Here is a 16,307-nt window from a genome sequence, read left to right as displayed (position 1 = left end):
ATGGGCTACGTGACATCGTAGAGATCTATCTTGACTAAAATGGTGCAGCATCAGACTTGGCCAATTTATTTTTACAATACCCAAATATGCACTGTTCAAATGTATGTTTGCTTGTTTTATGGTTTAGACCTCAGAAAGATTAATAAGTAGTGTTCATAATGTGATTTTTTGAGGTTTTCTGGGGAGGAAAAAACAGAACTGAGAAAAGGAACTGGGAAAAGTAGTGTGATTCTAATACATAGTAAAAGAAACTAAAATATTAAAATAAATATTAAAATATTTCAGTATAGTACATTATTTTATATATTTGCCCCAAATAAAACTCACTTTTTGTATATCTGGTTGTTTGATTTTTTTTTTTTTTCTTTTCACTTCAGCTGTCTAAATATTTGGGTATCAGAAGCTGCAAGGCTGAACAGTTAGAGACAATATTAAGGGACTGGAAAATCCAAATAAAAGATAATACACTATTAAGTTTTTAACCGTTAGACTTCTATGTCCCCATTTAGACTTAAATAATTTTCACCTAACAGACATTTTGGGTGATTAAAATAATTCACATTAATATATTATCTAATGACTTATTAATATCTTCATTACAGAACCTCATTAACTGGCCCAGAAATAGTTGGAGGATAGTATGAACAACAAAGCTACAACTCAAGCACCTTTTCAGGAACTTATACATAACATTATGTGCTCCACTTGCACAGATACACTGATTTTAAGAAATATTTAAATGTGCTTTGATGTTATTGCCCAAAGTAGTACAGGGTCATGCTTAGGTCCTTGTGTTCTTATGATCCTGCTATATAACAAGCATTTACTTATATAATTTCACTGAAAAAAGCCCCACTATGATTTCAGATGCGGCCCTCCACAGATTTTTACACCATAAAAAGAGCTACAAAACAACAGTAGGTATATATGAGTAACAGCACTTAGAGTGATTGTAAAAGCTATTAAAATGCAGGCAACCATAATTTCATAATGAAAAAACCAGGTCTGTATGGAGAAAGAACAGTTTTCATCTCTAGTCTTTTACTTTATTGTTTTGGAGCATTTATACTGCATCTCCCTCTTCTAGTGATTGCTGCACTGTCTTAGAGTCCCGGAGGTCAAATTCAAGGTACTGTGTTCCATAACAAAATCAATTTTCATAATGTTTTCGCTCCAGTTTAAAGAGGTACACTAAGTCTGCACCTTTGATAAAATATAACTGATCAAATTGTTTTAAAAATGGGCATATTTGAGCAATATATTGGTGTATCTCTATGACAGAGGGATTCTTACAACTATTCCAGTCACTTTAATACCATAATCGCTAAATAAAAGGAAGAGTGTCCTTTATCCAGTCCATCTGATTGCACAAATAAAACTATTCTTTTAACTTAATCCTTTAGGATTAAAAGTAAAAGTTAATCCTTACTTGCTAGTATTGTTTTTCCTTCCTATATTTACATTTTTTCCCTCAGATTGTATTGTTAGGAAAGAAAAATATTGCTTTAATTTTTATGTTGCTGATCCTTCAGACTGATTCCTTACACAGGTCCTCATGCATGTTGCTTCCTGTAGAGGAGCTTTGTGCAGCATCAAGTTGTTATAAACAGATGGGCTGGAGAAATGAACCATATTTTTCTGTGATTTAGCTACAGATTATATATATATATATATATATATACACATATTTGTATCAGAGTGTAAGCACATATCTTTCAAACATATCTTTGACACATATACTGTCAAAAAGATTTACTGAAAATACTAAGAGAGTTGTAGAGTCAAAACTCCTCCTTCCAAAATCAGTAGATAATAGAACACTCACATGATGCTGTTGGGGAAGAAGCTGCAGGGTTATCAGCAGATATCCTGAGTTCTAGGCATGGCTTTAGTCAGCTTTGTCTATAGCAATATCCACTCAGGGTATATATATATATATATATATATATATACATTCCTAGATCTATGAAAATAAAAGCTCACATGTATACTTGAGCCTTCCTTAAATACCCAGAAAGAACAGGCATATTGCTGGGGAAGTGCTTCTGTGCCAATCCATGAGGTAATTCATCCATCACAAACCTTTATCTTCCAATGTATAACTGAAATTCAGAGCTGAAAATGCAACAAACACAATGAGGGAAAAAAGATACAGGCATATAAGGCTTCTGTTCAGGCCTGTAATTTTGCCAGATACATTTCCTATTCTTCCATTTTCCTGAGTAAGGAATAAGTGCATGGATATAGGCAACGGGCTAAAAGGCCCATCAACCAGTGAATGAAACTAATATGTGTATTTTATTGTAAATGAAATTGCTAAATATGTCTGTCTACAGTTTCATGCAGAAGTATTTTTGCAAGATGGCAATATCACAAATGTATCAAAGAGAAAAACAGATGAAGTCTGATGAAAGCTCCAGCAACAGAAAGTGGTTTTTAAATACATGGCCCTAAAATTCCAGTAAAATACTCCACTCAAATACTGTTTTGGAACTACTCATATAAGTTTTCAATTCACATGAAACAGTTTCTAAACTGTACATTTTACTACATTAATCAAGCTCAAATTTTAGCTACTATTCAAATTCATAATAAATAATACACAAACTATAAGTTCTCTGTTATTGGTACATGGAATGTATTGATATAAAGAGCATTCTGTATATCTACTTTAATAAAAAGTCACTAATCTGAGCTCACCAAAGGCTAGCCTGAAAAGCACAAGTACTACCAGTATGCTGGAGGCGCTGTGGGTGTGATAACCTTAAGTGCCATGGTGTCTTACTCTCCAGAGCCCTTCCTGAAAACAGAACTCAAAGCTTCTGCAGTTGTCTGGCAGAGCTGAAGTCTCTGCACTGAGTGCAGATGTGTCTGTCTCCCCAGAAATTGATGAACCTTGAAGTCCAAAATTGTTTAGCTTCTTAGTACCTCAGTGGGCTAAATCTGATTAAGTAACTTTGAGAATGAAAGAAAAAACCCAGAAGGCTAGAGGGCTTCCTTCTAGTTGAGCTGAATTCACACAGTAACTGAACCCTCAATAATTCTAATTAAATTAGACTTGTCCCAAGTCTTGAAGAGTAAATCTTTAAGTTTGTGTAAGTTTGTTAAAAAAACAACCCTAAAAAGAAAAAAAACTATTTTTTGCTTTGCAGTGTGTTGGAAAAGGATAACATGGGTAGAGATACAGTCAAATGATAATATTTAGCCTGCAAATGCCTGTAGAGTGATTTTGATCTAGACTGTTCTCCATTAGGTAAATAACCGAGTGACAAGTTGTGACTGAGCTAAGTGACAGGAGACATGTATTTTTGGTAACAGGCTCCTGAACAATCACATTGTTCAATGATCAAATGGTGCATTGCATGATGCAAACAAATTTGGCTCAGTGGATAACACTGCATATATTTTTTATGTAGGATTTTGTGAACACAACTGCATACACTATGAATATTTAAGGCCCATATGCAGGCTGGATCATCAATTGAGAGATGCCCTTCACTTAGATCTCTATATAACAAATATAAATATTTATTACATTGTATTTGTAATAACATAATTTATAATACAAAAATATGTACAGCTGTATCAGCATTTTCTTTTAAACCCTGTCTAGCACAGAAAATAATTTTCATCTGAAAACTTGGTAACTAATGTCAAGGAGAGAATTATTTCTGGCAAGTAAGGACAGCATGAAGAGGATGACAGCAGAACTTATCCTCCACAAAAAAGATTTCTGCAACATTAATAAATAGATGTTAGAGTTTTATGTATTTTATTAGTGAAGTCCATTGAGTGACTATGATTATGACAATCAAATCAAAACAAATCAATTCAGATCAAGAAAATAATATAATAAAGTCAGATTTAGACCACATTAGCAATATGTGAGAAATTCATAGCAGTGATGAGTCTGAAAGCAGTATTCACTTTAGTACTGCACTGTTCTCAGGACAGTTCTTCTGGTTCCATGAGGCAAACCTTATTTATTCAGGCTAAGATCTTTATGAATAAGATACAAACTGCAGTTTGCACAGGTAAGCAAAAAACTCTAGACCTGTAGATTCCCAGACACTGACAATTTAGTGCTGACTGTGGATTCTGTTATTGGAAAAACATTAAAAATTTGCCACTACTTTAACTCTGTATTTCTGTTGCTGGACTTTTTCACAATAAATGTATTTATACTTTTCATGGAAAATACTATCCAAAATCTGAATAAAACCACTGTACCTTCATCTCACAGCATCCATCTAAACCTCAATAGGGTCTTTCAGATAATATAAACATTATCCTGTTTATTGCTACTGTGCTAAAAAGAAAATTTGATTTTTCAAGTCACAGCAGATACAAGCTGAATAGAGCTTAGCTCTTTTTCTAAGTGCCTTGGGCATAAATGGCTAATCAATCATATTTAATCAATATGCTGTTCATCCATGCAGATTCCCATGTCTATAATTCCAGCTTTATTCAAATGATCTTTAGTCTCAGTACAGTCTTCATTGATTTTTTTTTCTCACCCAGAAAAGGCACAGAAATAGATAAGTATCATATCTTAAAACTTGGAAATACTACTTTAGAAAAAAAAAATTAAAAAGAAAGTAATCCCTCTTATATATTATTATATCCAATATATTTCACTATTTTAAGGTTTGGAACAACCTTACAAGTCTTCTTAGTTGTCCATACCTCACTCTCATTGACAATGTCCCACTGAGATTATAGTAATGGGCTTCAAAAGTACAATTGCTCACTTTAACATATTTATTATAGCAGTAGCACTGAAGAAAACATGCCATGAATAGGAAGCTTAGGTCTCTACATACAGTTTCCATCTACATCCAGGAATGGCAGACAAAATGGCAGACAGAATGGATTTAAAAGCACTAAAAATTCCCATTTATATTATTAAGCAAAACCTCCACAACCTCAATTTTGTGGATTGCAGTCACATATAAGTGTTGATTATTCTTTTTAAAATCCTAAAGTGTGACAAAATGCCATTTATTGTTAGTCTTTTAACTGTCGACAGTAGCACTGAATAAGCATGAACATCGCTGTTTCACTTTGTCTGAAAACTATTGAAAAATGTAAATAACCATTGATCTTAGAATAAACAGTTGAACATGGCATTTGCTTTCATATTAAATAATTTGAAATGAGAAGAAGAACAGCATGACATTAAAAGCACCATCTATCTTATTGTGTGGTTCTTTTCCAGTAACTTCAGAAAAGCACTGCTCTCCACTTATTCCAGAAGATAACAAGAATCTGTGTCTGGCTGGTTTGATCAGTGAACTGAGAGGCAAGAGAGCATATCTGCATTTAAAATTGCTCTTTATTCTGGCTGTCCTAGATCTAGGAGCTGCACCAGCTTCACAGTGCCTTGACAGACCAGCCTATTTCTTGCAAACAAATTATATATTTGCTTGTAAAAGCAAGAAGCTCATCTAAGTATTCATATTATGACAAGTGGCTTTCTGTGCTTAAGTCCTCTTTTTAATCCAAGATTGAAAATGCAACTAGAGGTAAAATACAAAAGCAATGTGTATTTTAGTCCCAAATGTATTCTGTTTTGGTAATTCCTTCCATCTGGTGTAAGGGAACAAGTGATAAGTCACTTAAAAACTCACATCAGACCTCTTTGCAAGGCTCACCATAGCTTCTAAAAAAATGTGAAGAAAAAATATCACTGGACAATTCATTACTAGCTTCTGATTCAGAAGGATAAGATACAGATCCAGAGTCAAATGTCTTCCAAAACAGGATCAGAATGCAACAGCAATTTTGGTTTAGATTTGGATTAAGCAAAATTTAGCTTTAATCTTGAGTGGAAATGTCTGGATGCTCAGATCAAAATATACTGCACTGAACACTGCCTTTGCCCAGTCAAGTTGCCCCATCCCTACAAGTGTTGAAGGCCAGGTTGGATGGGGATTTGAGCAACCTGGTCTAGAAAGGTGTCCTTGTCCATGGCAGGAAGTTTGGAACTAGATGATCTGTAAGGTGCCTTCCAACTCAAACCATTCTATGATTCTGTCACTTATTGCCTCTATAGCAGCAGACCTACTCAAGTACACTCTGCGTAATAAATCATGAATCTCAATCTGTCACGCCTATTGCCAGTTTCACAAGTTGCCAACAAGACCTTAGCCTTTAGAGGACCCTCAGGTCATTCTCCACAGAGCTGCTTTGAAGCAGGTCTGCCCCCAGCCTTTGCTGGTGCCTGGCATTATTCTTCCCCAGATGCAGGACCCTGCATTTGCCTCTCTTGAGTTTCAGACAGTTCTCCTCTGCCCATCTCTCCAGCTTGTCAAAGTTCCTCTGAAGGGCTGCACAGCCCTCTGGGGTGCCAGCCACTCCTCCCAGCTTTGTGTGCTCAGCAAGTTTGCTGAGCAGGCCTCTGCTCCTTCATCCAAGTCCCTCATGAATGCTTTAAATAATACTGGGCTCATAACTGAACCCTGGCAAACACCACCAGTGACAGGCCTCCAGCTAGACCCTGTGCCACTGATCACAACCCTCTGGGATCTGCCATTCAGCCAGTTCTCAATCCACCCCCCTGTTTACCCACAGAACTGTTCTACTGGGTTTGCATGGCAAACTTTTGGTAGCCGGGAGAAAAGCGGCCGGAAGACTTTCCCATGTTCATCAGAGCCAATGTCAGCCAGTTCTAGGCCAGAACCACCACGGGCAAAGGCTCAGCCAACCTGAGTTGATAGTAACCCCTTTGTGATAACAGATTTAAGAAGGAAAAAAAAGAAGTTATTGCTTAGATGCAATTGTGGCCAGAGAAGAGTGGGGTGAGAAGATGTGAGAGGAACAGCTCTGCAGGCACCAAGGTCAGTGCAGAAGGAGGGCCAGGAGGTGCTCCAGGTGCCAGAGCTCAGATTCCCCTGCAGCCCCTGGTGCAGCCCATGGTGAGGCAGCTGTGCCCCTGCAGCCCATGGAGGGACACAGGGATGGAGATCCACCTGCAGCCCATGGAGGGACACAGGAGTGCAGAGATCCACCTGCAGCCTGGGGAGGAGCCCCACACTGGAGCAGGTGATGCCTGAGAGGAAGCTGTGACCCCATGAGAGGCCTGTGCTGGAGCAGGCTCCTGGCAGGGACCTGCAGACCTGGAGAGAAGAGCCCATGCTGGAGCAGAGGCAGAACTCCTTTCCCTGAGCAGCAGCAGAAACAACCTGTGACGGACTGACTGTAACCCCCATTCCCTGTCTCCCTGTGCCTGGGGAGGGGGCACAGCTGGGAAGGAGATGGGCAGGGTAGGAGGGGAGGTGTTTTTAAGGTCTTATTTTACTTCTCATTATCCTGCTCTGATTTTGTTGGTAATAAATTCAATTAACATCCCAAAATTGAGTCTGTTTTGCTCTTGGTAGTATTTGCTGAGTGATTTCTCTCCCAGTTTTTATCTCAACTCATAAACCTTTCATTTTATTTTCTGTCCCCTGTACAGTTGCGCAGGGGAGAGATGGGGATGCTTTGGTGGGTGCCTGGCATCCAGCCAGTGCCAATCTACTACAACTATCTTGTCTCAATCAAACTCAAAAAGGAGTTTTCTCATTTTTACATTTCTGAATCTCTCCCTGACCTCACCAGGGGTGTGAGCACCTGCATGTGGCTTAGCTGTTGGCTATGGTTAAAACACACCAGGTCACAAACCCTGGACCACCCCTCTTAATCACAGAAGCTGCACGACAGCTGCCAGTTACACTCTCCATCCACACTCCCACCCAATGAAGTGTTTTTAAAGTGAAGAAGGCTCACATGGTAACTACCTTCCCTTTGCATGTATTTTCTTATGTCAGTACCTCCTCTTCTTGTTGGTAAGAAATTCCTCTAAGATACTATCTAGGCTACATTCAATATAAAGCAAGTTTCACAGGCAAGTAAAGAAAAAGGTGTTAGGTGAGTCAGTCCTCCTTCCTGCCCCAGCCCTCTTTCTGAAAGGTTCCAAATATTTTTTCCCTCTGGCTAAGCTTGACATTCAAAATGTTGTACATGAATATATTCACCAGAATGACAGGACTTTTCTTAATAAACCTTGAGACATATGCTTTTATGAAATTCTCAGAAATGCCATCAGGAAACCTCAAAATATTTATATATTGGATAATCCAAACTTTCAAAAGCTTATCTAAACCTATTTTAACAGTTAGATGTTTCAAGGTCAAACAGTCAATACAATCTCTGATTAGTAGTGCTCAGCAAATGGCTAAAGATTTTTTTTCAGGAAATGCTGTCTAAACATTTTTAAAAAATCTTCTCTAGGCATTCGATTCCATTTCTTGAATTCACTTTCAGATCAACATTCAAGTGACTACCTTTCATTAGAGCTAAGAAAACTGAAGAATATGGACACTCACAGTCAATGACAGTGCATTCATATGTACCAGTAATCAAACCAATGGTGCTTGCAAATAGTAGGAAAAAAATGCTGTGAAATACTATAATCAAAAATGAAAAATATAAACTCATAAGGAAATTCTAATATGCTTGTGGGTTGTTTAGAAGCAGGAAAAAAAAAGTAAATTAGATAAATTATTCAATATAAATTAGTTTTTAATCTGTAGGATTAAGGGGGATAGAACAACAATTATGCATGACATTTGCTGCAGGTCAACAAATGGATCCACTTGCTTTTAGTATCCAGCCAGGTATCTGATTTTTTTATATGGCTTATTTAGGAAGAAAAACTGTTGATTACTTTCTGCAAAAATAAAAATATTTGCCCTAAAACATCGTATACAATATTATGTGCAGACCTGTGACAGTGAACTTTTCCTTCTACCAGCACAGAATCAGAATTCTAGTTATTAGCTCAGCCCATAAGATACCAAAACTATTTAGATTGAACTTACAAACTTTTATAAAATGACAAAAAATTTTCATTGCAAACGGATGCATGACAGCAATCTCATACATTCCTAGCTGTGAGAGACAGATGTTGAAAGGACACAGGAGATGGAAGATCTCCAAAACATGTGAATTCTGACCTATAAGGCAGCATGATTTTTTGCTGCTATCTGTGAAGCGGAAAAACCTACAAACACGTATGTTTGTTTTTATTGGACTAATGTATCACAAGTTAAACTGACTTTTAATCGTGTATATGTTTTGTGCTACTGAGAATGTAGGCATTTCAAAAATGTGGGGAACTGGCTGAATGCCTTCCTAACCTTGATAATCCAGCTGCCTCAATTTCTCCTCCTGCTTTCCATACCCATCCAGAAAAAGTGCAAGAAATGCTCCCTTGAAAGATTTTTAATTCTCAAGTACATTTACTGGTATTTTACATGAAAAAAGAAATTACTTCAATTGTAATCCTAATCTTACATTATTACAAGGGTTCTGTATCTTCACAGAAAGGAAGGTCTCATACATTTTGATACTAACAGACAATACTACACTGTCTGTCAAGGAAGCGTATACTTTTGAATTATATTTCTTAGCAGGGCTTTTAGCTTGTTCATTAGCTCATTCATTAATGTTGAGACAATACAGAAATTACTTTCTTTTCCCCTCTTTTTTTGCTGCTGTTGCTCAGTTGTGATTCTTAGAATTAATAGAATGTGCATCCCTGATTTGAAGTGGCCATGACTCAGTCACTATATTACAAATACACATGGTTGAGTGAAGCTTTAGCAACGAAGAATAATTTCTGTTTAATTTTCTTTTCTTCTGTTCTAGGAAGACTATTAATTGAATAGAAGTGCATTTTTCCCTGGTGGTAGGATTAGGGAATAGACAAGATGTTCATCTTTCTCTTACACTTGCCATGGCTGGAAAAATTCAGACATCATATTTCTAACACTTTCTTCTCTATTTGGATATCTGTTGTTATGGTGATAGTTCCAGAAGGAAACATTAATGAGAATGACTTGGAAGCTTTGATGTGTACAGCACAATTATTTTTAACACCTCATTAGAAAAGGTGACAGTCAGTTAGTACTGCTCCTGGCTAAAGATGCATCATTGTTTCAGCTTTCATGAAAACTACCTGAATTTCTATTTGTTATGTATCTGTAACATAGTGTTGAATACAAATATGAAATAAAAAGGATTTGGAACAACAACATGTCTCCCCTCTCCCCTCCTCATTTTCTCACAAAGGATATAAGCTGTAATTCTTATGAACTTGGTTACAGTAAAAACTTTAAGTACACTTTAAGTACACAATACAAATTTTAGACAATGTGTATTGCTCCTTTGTGACACCCCAAGAACTATCCAGCATGATCTCTCATATCCAAAACTAAGCTGTGAACAAATCTGCAAACCCACATGACCCAGCACAGGCCTGCAGACACGTTGCATCACCCAGACTGTCATCCACCTGCAGGGGAAAAGCGTTAGAGACAAAGGAGCTTTCCGCCTGGACTATTCCATCTCCCAAGGACTTGATGTTCATCACATCACACGTTGTGAAAAAAGGCATTTACTTACATAGTCTTCATACGCCTCGTGTGCGGGCGGCGGGGGTGGTCTGTAGCCCGGGACGGACGGGGCGCCCCTGGCCCGAGGTGTGGGGACGCCCCTGGCCACCGGTGGGACAGGGAGCGCTCCACGCGTCACCGGCGCCCCTCGGGGTGCTTGGGCACCTCGTCCAGGCAGAGGGGGAGGAATGGCACCCCCACGTCCCCTGCGGGGAGCAAAAAGGAACCATCACTCTGGCGTGTACAACGAGGGAAGACATGCATGTGCTGCCCCATTTTAAAGGCTCTCACGTTTTTACTACTATTCAAAGCGTCATGTAACTCTGGGGTTTTGGCAGCTACAATGTCAAGCACTTTTAGGCAATATCTCAGGCAGAACTCATATTATGGAAAGGCATTATTTTTAAACTATCCAGTGCCTTTTGGATCTGATCCTCCTGTTGCTTGTACTAATAAAACTCTGAATCATAGTAATTCACAGGGTTTCAGAATTACTCCGAAGCAGTTCTAGAAGATGAAGAAAATAAGGAACCTCTTCTGTTGCTCTCAAATTATTTTACAATTTTCATGTTTATTGGTGGCTGGGAGAAATGTATTGGCAGAAGATATTGCAGGACAGCAGAAACTTGCAAGGCAAAGCAGAGGAATAACTTTTCTTCCTGTCTAATTTAGTTCATCACAAAGGATTGGTAGTGTGGGATTCTACTTTCCCTCACTGCACAGAGACAATAGAGCATACAGATAAGCATGGAAAGAGGTTTTGCATCCTCCTGGCTATTTATGCTTTATCTTCCTTGCTGTACAAAGTAGTAAGTCAGAAGAAGCTGTTACTGTTTAAAAAGACTTGTATCTATACCATAAGATGAAATAGAAGGGGGATAAATCAGGGTAGTAGTTTGTGAGTTTTGTTTCAGAGCAATATGCTCCTGGGTGTGCTATCTTTTTGGAAGACTGTGAATGCCAGGTGTAACAACCATGCATGACATCCAGATCCACAGTTGTAACTCAGGTCTCCTGTAGCAGTAGGAACTGTGGCTTGCTCCCTGCTGAACCAAATCCAATCAAATCCATTGCATTAGCTTGTGGCGTTCATTACTTTACTAAGTTTCAGAAGCTGATTTCAGACCTGCAGAATCACTGAATGGTTTGTGTTGGAAGGGACCTTCAGAGATCATCTAGTCAAAACCCCATGCCTTGGGCAGAGACATCTTTGATTAGATTGAATTGTTAAAGATCTGTCCAGCTTGACCTTTAACACCTCCAGTGATGGGGCATCCACAACTTTTTCCAGTGTTTCTTCGCTATGTCCAACCTCTTTTTGTTTAAGACTGGTAAAAAATCTCTCTCTTTCTTATAAGCCCTCTTTATATGTGGAATGGCTGCGATGAGGTATCCCCAGGGCCTTCTCTTCTCTGGGCTGAACAACCCAGCTCTCTCAGCTGGAATATGTAAGGAGAGGTGCTCCAGACCTCTGGTCATTTTTGTCCTCTGGAACTGCTTCAACAGTTTTTTTTTTAAATTCTTCTGAGATTTTTGACTAGATAATAGGGAAGGCATCCAAGATGATAGGATCTGTGCAACTGATTCAATCATTTGGGCATTTTGCCAGAATTAGGGGCCAGAACTCCACTGGTTATGCTTTGAAACCAATTTAAAAGCTGCTAGTTTGTTGCAGTGACATTCTGAATATCATTATTAAGTCAAACTCTTCAGAGATCTTGGATGTAAGGAAGACTGAGCCCAGAGACTCTTTGAGTAGAAGACGGTCAACTGCACAAAAATTCTATGTAAGCATATCATACTACCCGTTAAAAAGCTCATGTAGGAAAAACTGTTGGCAAACATGATAGACATCTTCAGGGACAAAAAACCTCAGAGGTCATAGGAAAGATCAGCCATTCAATTACTGAAGAATTCCTTTGTCAGCATAACATAAGGTACCTCTATATCCTATTTCCTCCAAAATAAGAGTCCATTTTTTAGGACTCATCTTGAAATGACCTCTATGGAGAGAAGACCAGAAGTAGCTAGGTAACTTAGATGCCTGAGGCAATGAAGTTCTTACGGGTTCAGAGTGAAAAACAAGTCTGAGAGAATTTTCCAAGATTTTACACTGGCCTTAATAACAGAGAGATATATGTTATTTAGATACGAAAAAATACTTAGACACATTCACACCCCAATGTTTTTAGAATACGCCAATCAAATTAATTTAAAACTGATAACCCATCAACAAATAATACAATGCAGTTTATATATATAGGTATATTTCTATATACACACAATATAGTTGTAATATATGTAAAAAAGTTTGGCAAATAAGTTCCACCTAGACTATGTGTCCTTCTCTGACTACACTATTATTTTGACCAAACATTTTATGCTACTGACCATACTGCCTTAGTACTAACTAGCATAAAAGTGTTCTGTCTTAGAAATATCCTTTTCCTGTCTTCATAATCTGCTCTCATTTGTTGTCAACCACTGTACCCAGTGAACTGTAGATCAGAAAATCTGGAACAATACAGACCACACAGGTTATCAGAAGACAAATATTTTTGTTTACTGGGTTATTTTGTGGTTTTTTTGTTTTGTTTTGTTTTGTTTTTAAACTACAGGGTTTTTGACTATTGTTTATGCTTTGTAAAGCTATTAACATAATAGTTCAGGTTACCACACCTTGAAGGAGCTGCAGGTGGCACACGGATCCCCCTTCCTCGAATGCCCCGTCCACGTGATGAATCCTCAGAACCATTCAAATACGAAAGTTCTCTCAGCTGCTCCTGGCGAATTTCATCATTGTAATCCTGAAATGAAAAAGGTTAAATTTTCTGAAACTTTGTATTTTGGCTCATCTGGCAAACCACCCAAACCAGAAATTCCGTGGACGGCGTTTCAGTGAATTATTGTGCATTATCACTGGTATGTTGAAAAATTGTACAAGTGGAGTGGACAACTACCTACACTATACGGACAGAAAAATGTATGTGTATGGGTAGTGAAGGTGGTCATAAAGATCATGAACATGCAAAAAACACCACAAAAGGCACAGAAGGCATAAGAACAGAGAAATGTATCTGTATGCAAAATACAAATTTCAAGCGACTTGTAATTAGACAAAAAAAAGCGCATGTTATTAATATTTTTTATTTTTGGCAAACTTCCGTGGCTATCTTTATGCACTTGAAACACAAATTCTGCCTTATATTGCACATTAGCATGACTGGATGATTTAATTCAATACCAACTGCCATCACTGGATGTATCCTTTACTTATTCCGTGTATCCTGAAAGGAGCCCTCTCTTTAGGAGTCAAGAAACAAAGCTATGTTTACTATAAAAAAATTATTAAATGAAATAAATAGGCCCATTCCAAGTCAAAAGGGTATTGACTTCAGCACTGCAATTTCTGTTGGCTCAGGAAACAGAACACCAGATGAACTTCCTTTTCTTACTGATACAAAATAGAATCACAGATTTGGGTTGGAAGAGACCTTCAAGATCTAATTCCAAGCCCCCTGACGTGGACACCGTGTTGACTTCCTCTTCATTGGAATGTATGATTGGGAGAGGTGATCCTTGAATATTAACTATGTCTATTGGGCCCCTCTTCCTTCCAGGGCTCTATCCCATTGCACTCCACCAAGCAGTTCCCTGAAGAGACCAAAGTCTGCTCTCCTCAGGCCAGACCTTACTGCACACTCTCCTCCCTGCCCTAAGGCTCTTGAACTCCATCATTTCATGGCCACTGCAGCCCAGGCTAACCTTGAGCTTCACCTTCCCCACCAGCCCCTCCCTGTTGGTGAGAACAGAGTCCAGCATAGAGCAGCTCTCCAATGCCTTCTCTAGCATTTGGAGAAGGAAGTTATCCTCAATATATTCCAGGAATGCATTTGTCCTGCTGTGCTGTCCCTCCAACAGATCTTGTGAATGTTGAAGTCCCCCATGAGGACCAAGGCTGATGAATGTGAAACTGCTCTTTTCTGTCTACAGAGTGTCTCGTCCACTATAATATATAATAATGGACACGTTTACTTACTTTATGTTTGTATAAATTCCTTTGTCAGAATTTCTTTCTTTTTAGCTTCCTTCCATTTTATCCAGCTTTTCACAGGCTGATCACTCTACTAAAAGTCCACTGCAGCAGCCAGCTCACTGGCAGCACAGCTGTGTGACAGCTAATTATGGCTTCCAAACAGAAAGGATTATTGCCTTTCAGCTCTTCTGTCCTTCCATCTTTCCACACACAACTGCCATTGACTCTCAAGTTTAAAGACCGAGTGAATGGTGAGCTGGAACTGAGGCCTTGCCTGGTCCTTCTCATTCCTAAGGAGGTCCAGGAAATCTGTTTGAAGATATGATCCTGATCCTGCTGTGTTCTAAAAGTGTAGACCTGGTCATGATTTCCCTTCTAAACTTCTAAAGAGTGTAGCTGGAGAGAAATCTATTAATGAAATTCAGAAAAGAACCCTATTTATACAATATAGTATGTAATAATTGCAGCACAACCGTAATAAAAGTAAAATTATATTTTATTAGCAAATCCTTACTTTGCTTATAAAAGAGACAATGGCTTTCATTTCATACCATCCCCAAGCTTTTTTGCACATTTTTCTGTCCTTCTAACACTAATGATTATAAGCCAAAGACATCTTCTAAATCAATGTGCTCTGTAAAATACAGAGGGAAGAACACAGAATCAATGAGATCACATTTACAGAAACTGTTGGAATAGGTACCATCTACTGTGCCATCTTAATATCATCTGTTATTGATACTGGATTTACAAGGATTAGGACTTTAAACTTGCTGATTGAGTTTACCATCCAGATTCCACACTGGCGCTGAGACCAAACTTCATTAATAATGTAGGTACATTTTGTAAGAGGAAAATATAGGCTAAAGGGAAAAAAAAAAAAAAAGAAAGAAAGGACCTGCAAGCGACACAAATTGGTATTTCTGTGTTGCTGCTTTAACCTTGCTCTTTTGGAATATTGCTGTAGAAATGAATTCCACTAGAAATTGCCTCAAAGACACTATTACTCCCTCAGATAAAAACATAATTTAAAATCTTAGTATCGACAAAACAGAAAATCCGTATCAAATTTATAATGTACAACAAGATCTGCAGAACTTCACTATTCTGCTATGCAATGCCCTTAGTTTTAGCATGTAGGTTATTTGCTGCACATTCAGTTAAGAAACAGTTTATTTTGATATGACAAGGTAAAGACAGCAGGGTACTCTCAAAGGAGGATGCTGGGACAGGTCTCTTGAAAGAGAATGATTTCACTAAAAAGTACAACTCTATATAAATAATTTATCTTATGGGCTCCTTAAAAAGCATAGTAAGGATCATAATTTCTAAACATGAAACCTGAAATTTTCAGCAGAAATGCTCATTTTTCCTCTTCCATTAAACAGAAACATAACACTGAATTAAACTTTCATAGCTGTTACAAGTATAGCTAGAGTCAGGGTATCTATCCTGATGAATATTCAATTGCGTCTGAGTTCAGAGCCCAGCACATGAGCAAAATTATGCTGCTGATGTTTCATATATATCTAGTCCCAAGAAATAGTACATGATGTTTCAAGACATACCTATACTGAACAAAGTACAAAGAAGTAGCTACATGCTACAGTAGTATATTTTGTTTCAGGACAAAACCCCCAAAACAACTACCTTTTTATGTTAAAATGGGCTCATAAAATTTTCCTGTACTTCACTTTCTTATAAGCTTTTCTTACAGCTTTCTAATAGTCTTATAGCTATTCTTACAGCTGTTAATCTACATTAACCTATATATTTTGCTCTCGTTTATATCCCTGAAGACATCACTACCTATAAACAGCTTTTTAATTTACTGC

At 38.0% G+C, this 16,307-nt stretch overlaps 1 protein-coding gene across 1 annotated transcript in view; it reads right to left on the bottom strand.

Annotated features, from left to right (window-relative positions):
* Nucleotides 1-16,307, bottom strand: part of KHDRBS2 (KH RNA binding domain containing, signal transduction associated 2) — a 312,149-nt gene that overhangs the window by 86,583 nt on the left and 209,259 nt on the right. The window contains exons 5-6 of the mRNA XM_005518121.3: nucleotides 13,116-13,243; nucleotides 10,447-10,642 (exon numbers count right to left, since the gene is read on the bottom strand). Of these exons, the coding sequence (XP_005518178.2) occupies nucleotides 10,447-10,642; nucleotides 13,116-13,243 (324 nt within the window). The remainder of the gene's footprint in view (nucleotides 1-10,446; nucleotides 10,643-13,115; nucleotides 13,244-16,307) is intronic.

Source organism: Pseudopodoces humilis, chromosome 3 (assembly GCF_049639895.1).
Source record: "Pseudopodoces humilis isolate 2021_Gansu_Grassland_sample_001 chromosome 3, ASM4963989v1, whole genome shotgun sequence".
Lineage (NCBI taxonomy): Eukaryota > Metazoa > Chordata > Aves > Passeriformes > Paridae > Pseudopodoces > Pseudopodoces humilis.
This window is presented reverse-complemented; position numbering and strand designations above follow the sequence as displayed.